The 13340-nt window shown below is 39.9% G+C and overlaps 1 protein-coding gene across 1 annotated transcript in view; it reads right to left on the bottom strand.

Moving 5' to 3' along the window:
- The window catches only part of LOC117439088 (copine-8), an 87110-nt gene extending 75851 nt beyond the window's left edge, over positions 1-11259 (bottom strand). The window contains exon 1 of the mRNA XM_034074820.2: positions 11071-11259. Coding sequence (XP_033930711.1) covers positions 11071-11168 — 98 coding nt within the window. The 5' untranslated portion in view covers positions 11169-11259. The remainder of the gene's footprint in view (positions 1-11070) is intronic.
- Positions 11260-13340: the final 2081 nt, after the last annotated feature.

Below are 13340 nucleotides of genomic sequence, written 5' to 3'. Positions count from 1 at the left end.
CACCCCATCTACTCACCCAGAAAAGATCAGGACATTCTGATGTGGAGTTTCAAAATAAAAGACCTTTGAAATCCCATATATGAGCTATCAGCCCTGTGTTTAGATAACAATAAAACGAAATCTCTCCCTGATGCAAGACTCATCTCACTGCAGGGTGATAGAAGGACACCCCATCTACTCACCCAGAGAAAATCAGGACATTCTGATGTGGAGTTTCAAAATAAAAGACCTTTGAAATCCCATATATGAGCTATCAGCCCTGTGTTTAGATAAGAATAAAACGAAATCTCTCCCTGATGCAAGACTCGTCTCACTGCAGGGTGATAGAAGGACAGCCCATCTACTCACCCAGAAAAAATCAGGACATTCTGATGTGGAGTTTCAAAATAAAAGACCTTTGAAATCCCATATATGAGCTATCAGCCCTGTGTTTAGATAAGAATAAAACGAAATATCTCCCTGATGCAAGACTCATCTCACTGCAGGGTGATAGAAGGACACCCCATCTACTCACCCAGAGAAAATCAGGACATTCTGATGTGGAGTTTCAAAATAAAAGACCTTTGAAATCCCATATAATAGGATCAGCCTCAGTCTTTTATTTTGAAACTCCACATCAGAATGTCCTGATCTTTTCTGGGTGAGTAGATGGGGTGTCCTTCTATCACCCTGCAGTGAGATGAGTCTTGCATCAGGGAGAGATTTCGTTTTATTCTTATCTAAACACAGGGCTGATAGCTCATATATGGGATTTCAAAGGTCTTTTATTTTGAAACTCCACATCAGAATGTCCTGATCTTTTCTGGGTGAGTAGATGGGGTGTCCTTCTATCACCCTGCAGTGAGATGAGTCTTGCATCAGGGAGAGATTTCGTTTTATTCTTATCTAAACACAGGGCTGGTAGCTCATATATGGGATTTCAAAGGTCTTTTATTTTGAAACTCCACATCAGAATGTCCTGATCTTTTCTGGGTGAGTAGATGGGGTGTCCTTCTATCACCCTGCAGTGAGATGAGTCTTGCATCAGGGAGAGATTTCGTTTTATTCTTATTTAAACACAGGGCTGATAGCTCATATATGAGATTTCAATATGAGATTTCAAAGGACTTTTATTTTGAAACTCCTTACATTTTACATTTACTCGTGGTAGTTATACGTAGTTTGTTTTAAATAATTATTGATCACATTATATAGTACATATTTCTTAATTTAATATGTTTGGTTTGGTTTTATAGGTGCTTTTGTTATTGACCGAGTAAGCGCTGGGATTTTACCGTAATGCTTCTAATATTCGCGCACCCCAATATCACGTGCGGGCTGGCTTGACTGTGTTTTCCCAAGTGGAGGCTGGCTTGACCGCAGTAGTTATGTGCACCCCTGCATATAACATAATTTCAGTCTATTCAATTAATTAAAAATATTACAACATTTATGCTTCATGTCTAGGCTTTGGAACATTGGAAAGTCCCCGAGCCTTCTGTGTTTACTTCAAACAAACACTCAGTCAAATATGTACAAACACACACACATCTTACTCCCATACAAAGATTTTAAAAGACCTTTTTGCTACACGACCAACTGACTGAAGGTCTGACTGAGGGGAGAACGCCTTCTCTTCAAATATTTTCTAACACACGACACACTTTTACCTTAAAATAGGTTGTCTCCACCCGGAGTACTGCTGGCTTTCTAACATATTAATTGTAGTTACCGAGCATCACCTGTTACAAAAAATCCTGATGAAATGTCCAGTGTTGAAGACAGCTGGTCTTTCAAGGACGCTTTCTTTTCATTTCAATAACATGAATTATCCATCAGGCATGCTAATATTGATTTTGCAGATGATCATGCAAATGTTAAACCAGTTTTTATCCATGCGCTAGTCGTCATGCAGGTATAATAAAAAAGAACAAGATGATGCCGTTTCTTCTCAATGGAACTCTTCCTCTATTTTTAAAGTGTGCCTGCCAACACATACTGATAACCATTCTTCAAAATGAGTCTGATGAAAACATCAAAAACGCCCATGTTTTTCCACTTGAAGGCGGGGTAACTTGACATCACAAGCATATGATTAACTTGTGCTCTGTGTGGGAAGCCTGTATTCACTATGTGTGAGTTCCTTTGACAAAAATAGTAATTTTAACTTGCAGAACAAAGGAGTTGCTGTCTTACCGCTGCCTTCAGCGGCTGTTGGCGTCAATGTACCACCTTGGTGTTTAATGCTTATATTGGAGTCCTAAGTCACACAATCACACAAATAAAATAAACGATCAAGGCAACGGTAAACCAGCAACTTCCATGTCCTGCTATATAAAGTTCCTAGTTTTGTAAATGAAGTTCCACAGCTGTACATTGGTTTGTTTTTTGTGTTGGTACTCCAGTCTGTTGTCTAACACGATACGTAATTCAACATTGTATGCAATCAATGAGGAAAACAAGTTGTCCCAAGCTTTAACTACTCTTATATTATGCGTGTTTTTCACTCATTTTTGACATGATAAGAAATACCTTAAGCTGGAGGACTACTTGTAGTTTGAAGCTAACACGATGACACATTTTTGGAGTGAATCCATTAAGATCACAGCAGTCGCGTGTCCCAGCCTTCAGGCCTGCACAAATATGACCTCCTTTTGAAATGTGGCCTCTTTTCACATTTCCAAAACGGGCTTTGCTGAAATCAGTCAGGAACAATTTGTGTTGACACGGACTAAAGGCTGACATTACATTTTTGGATCTGTGATGAGTTAGAATTATACATTTTTACTTTATAAAACTCTAAGCCGCCTAAAATAATAATATTCACTCAGACGGTAACCATTTAAACGCACCTGTTTTACAATTTTGCATTTACACCACAACCAGTGTGTTTTGGCAACAGGGGATACAAGAAAGAGATATCCTCACCATCTTTCCACAGCGGAGAGCAGGTGAGGAAGGAGAGTTATTACTGTCAACAGGAACAATGTTTGCTGACAGCGCTAGGATGCATGGCAAGACAGAGGGATAGAGGAAGAGAGAGTCAGAGGCAGATGTGTCAAGCAGTCTAAAAGACATTGTTTCACCTAGGGATGTCCCGATCACCTTTTCTTGCTCCCGATCCGATTCCGATCATTTGATGTTGACAATCTGCCGATACCGATTTTTCCCGATCCGATCTTTATGCAATGCATTAAGAGAAAGAAAAGGTAACAGATAACGGCTGGTCATCCAACGCGATCAATTCAGCTATCTTGGCTGTTATTGTTTTGGCCTTTTCACTGTTCTGGGGCAGTTTCTCTTTCCTTTTGAAAGTCTCTGAAAGTGTCGGTTGTTTCAGTGCCGGTGTTCCGGTTTAACTGGTTCCCCGATCAACTGGTTGACAGATGTGGAGGCGTGGCCTTCGACTGAAATACACATTTCGATCGCTTCTTCTGTCGTCTACATAAATCTTTTGGTATATTTGGCTGGATAGGAACACTTTGATGCACATTCAGTACCAGTGTGTGAGGTTGTGGTTACGATGGCGATATCCGGACGCGAACAGCGAGGACTACAAAAAGAAAAACGAGTTGACATGGGCATGTCTGTTCAAAACATTGCGAGCTCCAATAAATCATTTAAACCAGCTATTGTTGGCAGACTTATTACTGAATATCGTTCTTAATGTGATACCAAGTCCATCTGAGACCTGTGTACACCTTCAGACAGCCTCCAAGTGAAGCACACGTTCTTTACTCACAGTTTGAAAGCAGCGTGGAGAAGTCTTCAGCTGTGTTAAGCTGTGATCCGCTCGAATAAATCCTTAAAACCACATGTTGCCCGAATTATCACTGAATATCGTTCCTAATGTGATACCAAGTCCATCTGAGACATGTGTACACCTTCAGACAGCCTCCCAGTGAAGCGTACGTTGTTTACTCAGAGTTTGAAAGCAGCGTGGAGAAGTTTTCAGCTGTGTTATTGTGATCCTCTCAGGTAAACTGTGATTCGCCCATGGAAAATGGGATCCGCCCAGATTAAACTGTGTTACATCTTCTGTGGCTATCTACCAGTGATCATGTTTAATATGAAAGACACACACATACATCCCTTATAAAAACGGCATTCTGCAGCACTCATCCAGATAACACGTGACTGTTAACTCGTTTTGCAAAGATAGCAGCAGAAATGTCATTGCTGCATGTGCAGGGATATTTAGACTTTAAAATGCTGATGGGTCGGCAAACAATATTAGGAATCTTCTATTCCAACTACATAATATTCAGTGTCCATCGACATGAAAATAACAAAAAAGTTCATGCTGGACTCAAACCCGAGTCCCAACAGCAAAAGTCACTCCAGCCCTGCACGTTATGAGTGCGCCACGGATCAACACGACGTATCGAACCACCACACTACAACATTTTAGATTAACCTTGTTAAAAAGTTACAGAAAGATGCAACCCGACCATCATTTATAATGTGAGCGAATGTATGTACACTTTAAGCCATAATATACATATTATAATATAGTATACTGACTGAGGTCTGTATCAAGCCTCATTAAGACCCACCGAGATCAGATATCCTTGTTTATACAAGTATAAACGGGTATCAAATCGACTCGACATCATATTAATAACGATATATGATACAAATGTAAGACTGACAACAAGAATAGTTTGTAAAGGATTTATTGACGTTAGAATTATTAACAAAGCACTTATATACTAATAAAGGAATGGCTTATCTAAAGCCAGTTGAGTAGCACTTTAAATGTTTTGGCTATATGAAACCTGATGTACTTTATGATTATGTTTTCTTCAAGTTTGTATCTTCTTGGTCTTATGCACTTATTGTTTGTAAGTCGCTTTAGATAAACGTGTCAGGTAAATGCAATGTCATGTAATGTAATTGACGTGAGTATTTTGAACACTGTTATTTTATTTTTGATTCTCTGAGAAGTATCGTGTTGATCCGTGGCGCACTCATAACGCGCAGGGCTGGAGTGACTTTTGCTGTTGGGACTCGGGTTTGAGTCCAGCATGAACTTTTTTGTTATTTTCATGTCGATGGACACTGAATATTATGTAGTTGGAATAGAAGATTCCTAATATTGTTTGCCGACCCATCAGCATTTTAAAGTCTAAATATCCCTGCACATGCAGCAATGACATTTCTGCTGCTATCTTTGCAAAACGAGTTAACAGTCACGTGTTATCTGGATGAGTGCTGCAGAATGCCGTTTTTATAAGGGATGTATGTGTGTGTCTTTCATATTAAACATGATCGCTGGTAGATAGCCACAGAAGATGTAACACAGCTTAATCTGGGCGGATCCCATTTTCCATGGGCGAATCACAGTTTACCTGAGAGGATCACAGTTTAACACAGCTGAAAACTTCTCCACGCTGCTTTCAAACTCTGAGTAAACAACGTACGCTTCACTGGGAGGCTGTCTGCAGGTGTACACATGTCTCAGATGGACTTGGTATCACATTAGGAACGATATTCAGTGATAATTCGGGCAACAATAGCTGGTTTTAAGGATTTATTCGAGCGGATCACAGCTTAACACAGCTGAAGACTTCTCCACGCTGCTTTCAAACTGTGAGTAAAGAACGTGTGCTTCACTTGGAGGCTGTCTGAAGGTGTACACAGGTCTCAGGTGGACTTGGTATCACATTAAGAACGATATTCAGTAATAAGTCTGCCAACAATAGCTGGTTTAAATGATTTATTGGAGCTCGCAATGTTTTGAACAGACATGCCCATGTCAACTCGTTTTTCTTTTTGTAGTCCTCGCTGTTCGCGTCCGGATATCGCCATCGTAACCACAACCTCACACACTGGTACTGAATGTGCATCAAAGTGTTCCTATCCAGCCAAATATACCAAAAGATTTATGTAGACGACAGAAGAAGCGATCGAAATGTGTATTTCAGTCGAAGGCCACGCCTCCACATCTGTCAACCAGTTGATCGGGGAACCAGTTAAACCGGAACAGCGTTACCTGAGTGGCCGCTGTGTACTCGTCGTGTTGTTGTTGGTGTTTGTTTCTCAGGTGGCGTATTAGATTGGTCGTGTTGAACGTAGCTCTGTTCTTTCCACCACGCGGAACCTCCGCCTTGCAAACATTGCATCTGGCTGTTACACTGCCTTCGCTTTCAATTTTATAATACTTCCAAACTCCTGACATTTTCTCTGTCCCGACTCCCGAGTCACCAGCTGAACGTAGCCTCTCGTTAGCTTACTGCTACTATAGACACTGCGCCCACTCTGTGAGAGAAATAAGCAACCAGGTCTGAAAACAAGCCCAAAGAAAGCAACACATACATGATGCTGTGTCATTTTAAACCAAAACTAAGGCCTCAGGATGACTTTAAGACGTGAACATGGTCATTTTTGTTTTGTAACATTAAATAAAATGAAAAAAAATGTATATATATATAAAAAGTTTCACTCCTACTCGGTCATCCGTCATTACTTGTCTCGGACCGCAATCGCATTTGTGTGCAAGTGTTGTTTGTCTCAGTTCTATCATGCTGGTAGAAATAAACTAAATAATCTTAAATTAAGCAAACAATCACTAAAACACACAATCAGCTCAGTAGTTTATACTTATTTTTCAGCCAATCTGTGACGTAGGGAATGCCCAAAGGTTGCTCTTGGTACTGGGATCATTTCTCTATTAGATACAGTTGAATTATATTTATTCTCAGTCTACCTCGCTCTTACAAGAAGTTCAAATAAAGGCCATGTCCAAGCAGTGAAGCCTTTAACGAGGTGTTCAATTATCAAACTACAATTGAAATAAACACAATACAGCGTTGGTCTCTATAGCTACATATCATGTTCATGACAACTGGAGAGGGGTGACCTTTTATATAATTCACTGGTTTTAAAAAATATTAAAGCTTTAAGTTAAATTGTAAGTGGGCATGACTGCTTAGACTGACAGTTCGCTGTCTGCTCTGCTATGTATATATATTTAACGATGAAATGCTTTATGGCTACAGTGTAGTTTTGGCAATGAAAATCCTAAGTCCCATGCTCCTCTTACAATGCATCATAACAACACAAGACATTAAACAATAAAAACAGTGCAAGAACAAAGAGAAATAGAAATATAGTGCAAGAGAATGTTGCAGTTATCACATTTTAAAAATATCATTTTTGCAATACGTGACACAAACGCAAAGAAATACTGTAAGGGAGTCACATTATGTGTACATGTGTGTGTGTCCGGGTGTGACAGAATAGGTAACAGCTGGTGTTCTGGCCCAATCGATGACATAATGGAATATTTGGCCCTCAGGCCATTGACAGTCCCCTGGTAAGTGCAACAGGGAGTAATTTATTCTTCTGTGACTGTTCAAGAGTAGGTGTCGGATGGTTTGTGTCTAAGCCCATTCACATACAGTATGTAGACCTATACAGTATGTGTGAACATGCTTTTACGCATGTGTGCTTTTGTACAGCGCAGCAGGCGGAGCTGGCAGCGCATTGATCACAGCGGAGCTCTTCCATCGATCAGCAAAATGTCTCCAGCTCACTGCTGAGTCGGAGCCAAGCTCTGACTTCATCTCCCCACAGCGTCAGAGCTTTATCTGAATTAGCTGGAGACGCAGGCTAAGAGAATATGTCAATATTTCAGCAATGGTTATGTCACCTTTAACTGTACCACAATGACATGAGGAGGGCTACTTCACATGAGGGTATCTGTTCCTCTCTCTTTCCCTCGTTGGAAGACATTCCACTTCAAGAAACATTTCAGTGTCTAAACAAATGAGAATGAATATCAAATTGAAAGTGTAAGCAAAAACTGATTAAGTCACTTTGCCTGTTTTTCCAGAAACAGCTGATAAAATCTAAAAACCAGTCTGTAATCTCAACAGTTTCAAGAAGGCTGATTTGCATTTGAAATAAACCGAAATAGCTTATTGCCGAGAATTTCCATAAGATGCACTCTCAACTAAATTGCTTTATTCTCATTCAATTATAAACGACAGGGACATAATTGCCGTCAAATGACAAACAATATTATCAAAAATGTCGGATATAACGACGATTATTAATACATATTGCTCTCACTTAAAGGTGGGGTAGGTCATTTTGGAGAAACCAGCTCGAGTGCGCTAGAATTTGAAAATACACAACCGGAAAAAATCTGCCACTTCCTCACAGAGCCCCTCCTCCAACACACACGAACGCGCACATGACCAATGAGGGCACGAGGTAAGTTTGTGCACAGATGGAAGGCTGACGGTCAGGTAGGCCATCCAGTTACTTTAGCTGGGCCGGCTAAAATGATTGGTCGTGCTTTTTACAGTACGACGGCTTCCACAGATGACATTTTTGTATGGATTTTTTGTGAAAGCACTTACGATAGCCATTGCTCTCGGGATGTTAAGAGCATTCCATGGAATATAACAAAAAGTGTATCTCGAGCCGGTTTCTCAACCTTACCTACCCCACCTTTAAGCCATTGTTATCCTCATTGCAATTTATCACTCTTACACCCCCCCCCACACACACACACACAGAAACTTTGAAAAAGTAGTCACCATGGTGATATTGCACACTGCCCTTTGTCTGCACTTCAAACATGCACAGCATATATGCTATAAGCTCACATAAACATGTATGCGTGCACAGACTTGGCAGTAACCATGGCATTCTACCTCAGGTTGGAGGTGGGAGGATGGCCATCATAACACCCCCCCGGGGACTGGGTGACTCAGTCATTAAGAAACTCTGCCCAACGTCTTCATATATTCTACAGGACTATGTCTTGTCTCTTTGTTACTAAGGAGATGGTGTTAACCTGCTGGAAATACAGTATTCAATGAAGGGAAGGTCATATTCCACGTATCTATCCAATATGACTGTTAAACTCCTGAGTGTCTTTACTTAAATATAGAACACGTACATCTTTTAACAGTCTACGTATAATAAAATAATGTTTTTATTTATATTTTATTCAAATATGTAGTATTGTTTTTCACTGTAGAATCTAATTTTGCATTCTGTTTTCATAGTACTCTATTTTACATCTATAAAGATTACATATTTTTGCATTTTACTTGCAGCATTCTGTTGCACCATCTTAATTATATCTTTATTGCACTATTTTCTATTATTTGTATGTCTTAACTATTGTGTGTAGGAGGAGCCTGGGACTTAGGGATTTATATTTCCCAAAGTAGCATTAGCTTTTGAGCATATGACAATAAAGCCTTGGAATCTTGAATCCTACAGGGTTGCAAAATAAGTTAAATATTAACTTTGACCAATAATTTGTCTTCACACAACTAAGCAAATACAAGCAGTATTTGCACTTAAAATGTATGTTTCACTAGACTCCACTCCATACTAAATGAAACACTTAAAAAAATGACAGTGAAGAAAAGAGATATTCAGTGAAAGCAACGCTCTGTTGAGTTACATTTGAAAGTGCAATAAGGATATCTTGTCATGTCATGTAAAATCAATAAATAATACAATGATAAATAATCGGGATCTCAAATGTATCACTTCTCTTCTCAGACAAGTAATGTACATCTCAAACGTTTAATCTTTGAATAGTTCCAGCATTAGGGAAATTATAACACAAGTGAAAACAGGGCCAAAATATACAATAAACACAGACTTTTGATTGATGGCCTGATTGTCCAACACTTTTTTTAAACCATTTACTTGAAAGCAGAAGAAGAGATATGTCCCTTAATGTGTCGCATTAAAATTGTGAGCGTATCTCAATGTAAATTGGTCGAGATTGTGTTAATGAAAACAACATTTCTCAACTTGTCAAATATCATAACCATCAGCCAGCAGTGTTTTAAGAAACTTGAGACATAATGTTTGCCTGAAAAACAAAATGAAGCCATATACATCATCAGATACACAGACATGCACAGAGGAATTCCCAAACAATGCAACCTCTTCTATGACAGGCAGCTAAATGTGTATTAAACAACCTCTACGTAGTTTAAAACATGCCAGCAGATGTAATGTGACCTATTTTGTCTGACGGAGATGACACATTTAATTGGATTCCATTGCAGGGGGCTCCTCGGAAAATATGGATGACCTGTGAAGTGTGCAGCCTGTAGCCTGCTGTGGGTCACCAGTCAGGCAGAATAAAGTACATTCTCTGCATTCTTATCCTACTCGTATGCAGAGAGGAAAATCCTCCCTGAATGACAGAGAAAGACCTCTTTCACACAGGGTTACACACCAGCCCTGTCCGCTGCATTCAATGTCACTCACATACCCACACACCATAACTGCATACATGATTTGAACACCTTTTATAGGCTTTCTATAAGCCAACATGATGCCTCTCTCTTGACAACTGACCAACAACAATGAAGATGTCAGCTGTACTGAAATAACACAAACAAGATACATACATGTCTAAACATTAAGGAATAAATCATTAGCATCCTCGTGCACTTTACAGACACACTGGTGGGAATCCAACACAAAAGAGTAGCTATATGTCAAAAAATGTAAACCATATTATAAAGTGAAACCTAATTAACATAATTGTACCACTACTATAATATACTTGTAGGCTAAGTGAGACTGTATAAGACATTGTGTTTTCAATAGCCATAAAACACATGTTGTCCCTATTTTCAATGTTACATTCCTGTGCAACGTTCATGTAGTAGGCTACTGACGGCTGTGTTTATTGAAGGCTACTTTAAAGTCAGTTTTCGCTGACCTTACTGGGTTTTTAACGTTACCGTTTTTACATTTGAATCACATATTGATATAATTGTGTTTATATCTATATCTAGGCTATATATATATATATATAGATATAAACATATACAGTCTATTGTTTATATGCAAGAATCCTCAATAAATTGTTATTCTTAACAGCGTTTTAAATGGTGTAAAAGTAACAAAGTGGCACCACACTTCTCAAATTTACTTAGCCTCAGTTTTACGTTTACTCGCCATAAATTGCGTAAATGTTAAAACACTATAAGCTGAAACTAAAACCAACTTGGACTGAGTTAAAGTACAAGTGACTTCCAGGTGATTTTACGTAAGCCTGTCAGACTAAACCCAAGTTAAACGGAGACATTCCCCTACCTGCAGGACACTGTGATTTCAACTTTGGTGGCAGGGATAGTCGCGTTGAGCGGGTCGAAGTCTCCTATCGACGCCATGTTGAGGAAACTGTTGTTCATGCTGTCAAAAAAAAATTGTTTGCCTTTTCTTTCCTCGTGTTTGGTCCAGCCCCTTTTTACGAGCGGTGAAGGAGGATAGCGAGAAACTGTGTGCGCCTCCTCGGCGAGAAGTGGAGCAAAGGTGCCGGGGAGAGGGAGAGAGAGGCTGGGAGATGTGATGTCACTTCTCTCTCTTCCTCTCTCTCTCTGTGTGTGTGTGTGTGTGTGTGTGTGTGTGTGTGTGTGTGTGTGTGTGTGTGTGTGTGTGTGTGTGTGTGTGTGTGTGTGTTGTGTGTGTGTGTGTGTGTGTGTGTGTGTGTGTGTGTGTGCGCGTGTGCGTGCGTGCGTGTGTGTGTTTCTCTCTTCTCCTTCTCCCTTTCCTCTTTCTTTATGCCTCTATGCCATCTCCTTCCCCTCGATATGGCTGTCTCCCACTATTCAGTTCAGTTCAGTTGACTTCTGCTCAGCTCATTTAGCATTCAGAGCCTCAGATTGACTGGCATGGAAGTAATAACAGCAAGACAACATTCGAGAAATAAAAGACATTTCTCATGAAAAGTATTTCCTGTGTGTGTGTGTGTGTGTGTGTGTGTGTGTGTGTGGTACACATTTCCCTTGCCCTCAATACTGTCAGTCACACATCAGTTCAATTCAGTTTAATTCAGTTCAATTCAATGTGTTTTTTGTTTTGCATGAAACACTCTTTCCTTCAGGGCTGGAATAACCTTTTAAGCGGCCCAGGGCAAAATTGCCCTGTTTGGCCCCTGAAGATGTGATGAAAACCCATGTAACAAACAGCAGGTGTGTAGTTTGAAGGTTGTTGTTGTAACCAGGCAGAAAGGGTACAAAATAATGAATAAAAGATGCTATTGATTTATGGAAGCGGTAGGATCCAGTGTTTACTTATTACATTTGAAAGTCAAATAGAATTAAATGAAGCAGCTTTTAACGATACAGTATTTGCATTCTGTGTTCAAGTATGACAATAACAACAGTTTCGAAAATACACATGGCCATGTAAAAGATTTGTACCTTTAAAAAACAACAAGGTCTTTAGTCACTCAACTTAATGGGACCGCAATACTCAATCATTGGAGTGCACTTGCATTGCTGAAACCTGGGGGTGGCCATGGTTACCTGTTGCTAACTCACTCAACAACTTACATGGTCTATGCCAACCTGCCGAAGAAAATTGATGTCATGTTTCGGCCAAATCCGCTCTTTCCTTCTCTTGTTTTTAGAAAATGGGAATGGGGAGGGGAAAAAATATGTTGTTTTTTTAGACAACGGGGACACATATTTATGTGAAATAGACATACAAAATAGCATTTTGCGTAATAGGGACCTTTAAGTTACACCATTTTGACACAGGGTCTCTCTAGAGTTACCGAAAAAACGGAATAGTTGCACTTTTTGCCATTAGTAATTAGACTGTGTATGTGTGCCTGAGCAGTAGAGTACACACTTTGTAGTCTCAGCTGTCTGAGAGGAGATTATTAGTATTATTAACAATATTATTATTAGTGCTCGTATAGAAACACTCTCATTTCTGTCCCTCCGTGCCATGAGGATAAGCATCTGATTTAATTAACTGGAAGGGAGACCCTCCTCTGGCCGAGAATAGAATGACAGCATGATGAATGTGAAGGGATAAGGAGAGTCACATTATGAGGACATTGTGCTGGCTTTCTCAAAAAAGGTTTTGCATCAAAGCTACAACTACCTCTTCTTACATTAGGTATGTGTCATATCACCACATTGTAAGTATTCACACTGTAGTTGCTATAGGCTACATGAGCATAAGTGTGTGTGTGTGTGTGTGTGTGTGTGTGTGTGTGTGTGTGTGTGTGTGTGTGTGTGTGTGTGTGTGTGTGTGTGTGTGTGTGTGTGTGTGTGTGTGTGTGTGTGTGTGTGTGTGTGTGTGTGTGCGCGTGTGCGTGTGCGTGTGAGAGTGCGTGTGAGAGTGAGAGAATGCGAGAGAGCAGTTTGTTTAGATCATAGTCATAGGATCTTAAAATGACACCTCAGTATTACTCAGTGTGTTTACTGGCTAACCACGTCTCTAAATATAGTTGTCTTGTTGCATGGTTGCCAAAACCATTAAGGCACCTTTGGGCAAAACACCATGCCACCACATGGATGGATTGGGTTGAGGGGGTTACAAATGAATGGACGCACCCTGAGACAAACACA

This window comes from Pseudochaenichthys georgianus, chromosome 23, assembly GCF_902827115.2.
Source record: "Pseudochaenichthys georgianus chromosome 23, fPseGeo1.2, whole genome shotgun sequence".
NCBI classification, from domain to species: domain Eukaryota; kingdom Metazoa; phylum Chordata; class Actinopteri; order Perciformes; family Channichthyidae; genus Pseudochaenichthys; species Pseudochaenichthys georgianus.
Note: the sequence above shows the minus strand (reverse complement) of the source record. Positions and strands in the feature narration are given on the sequence as shown.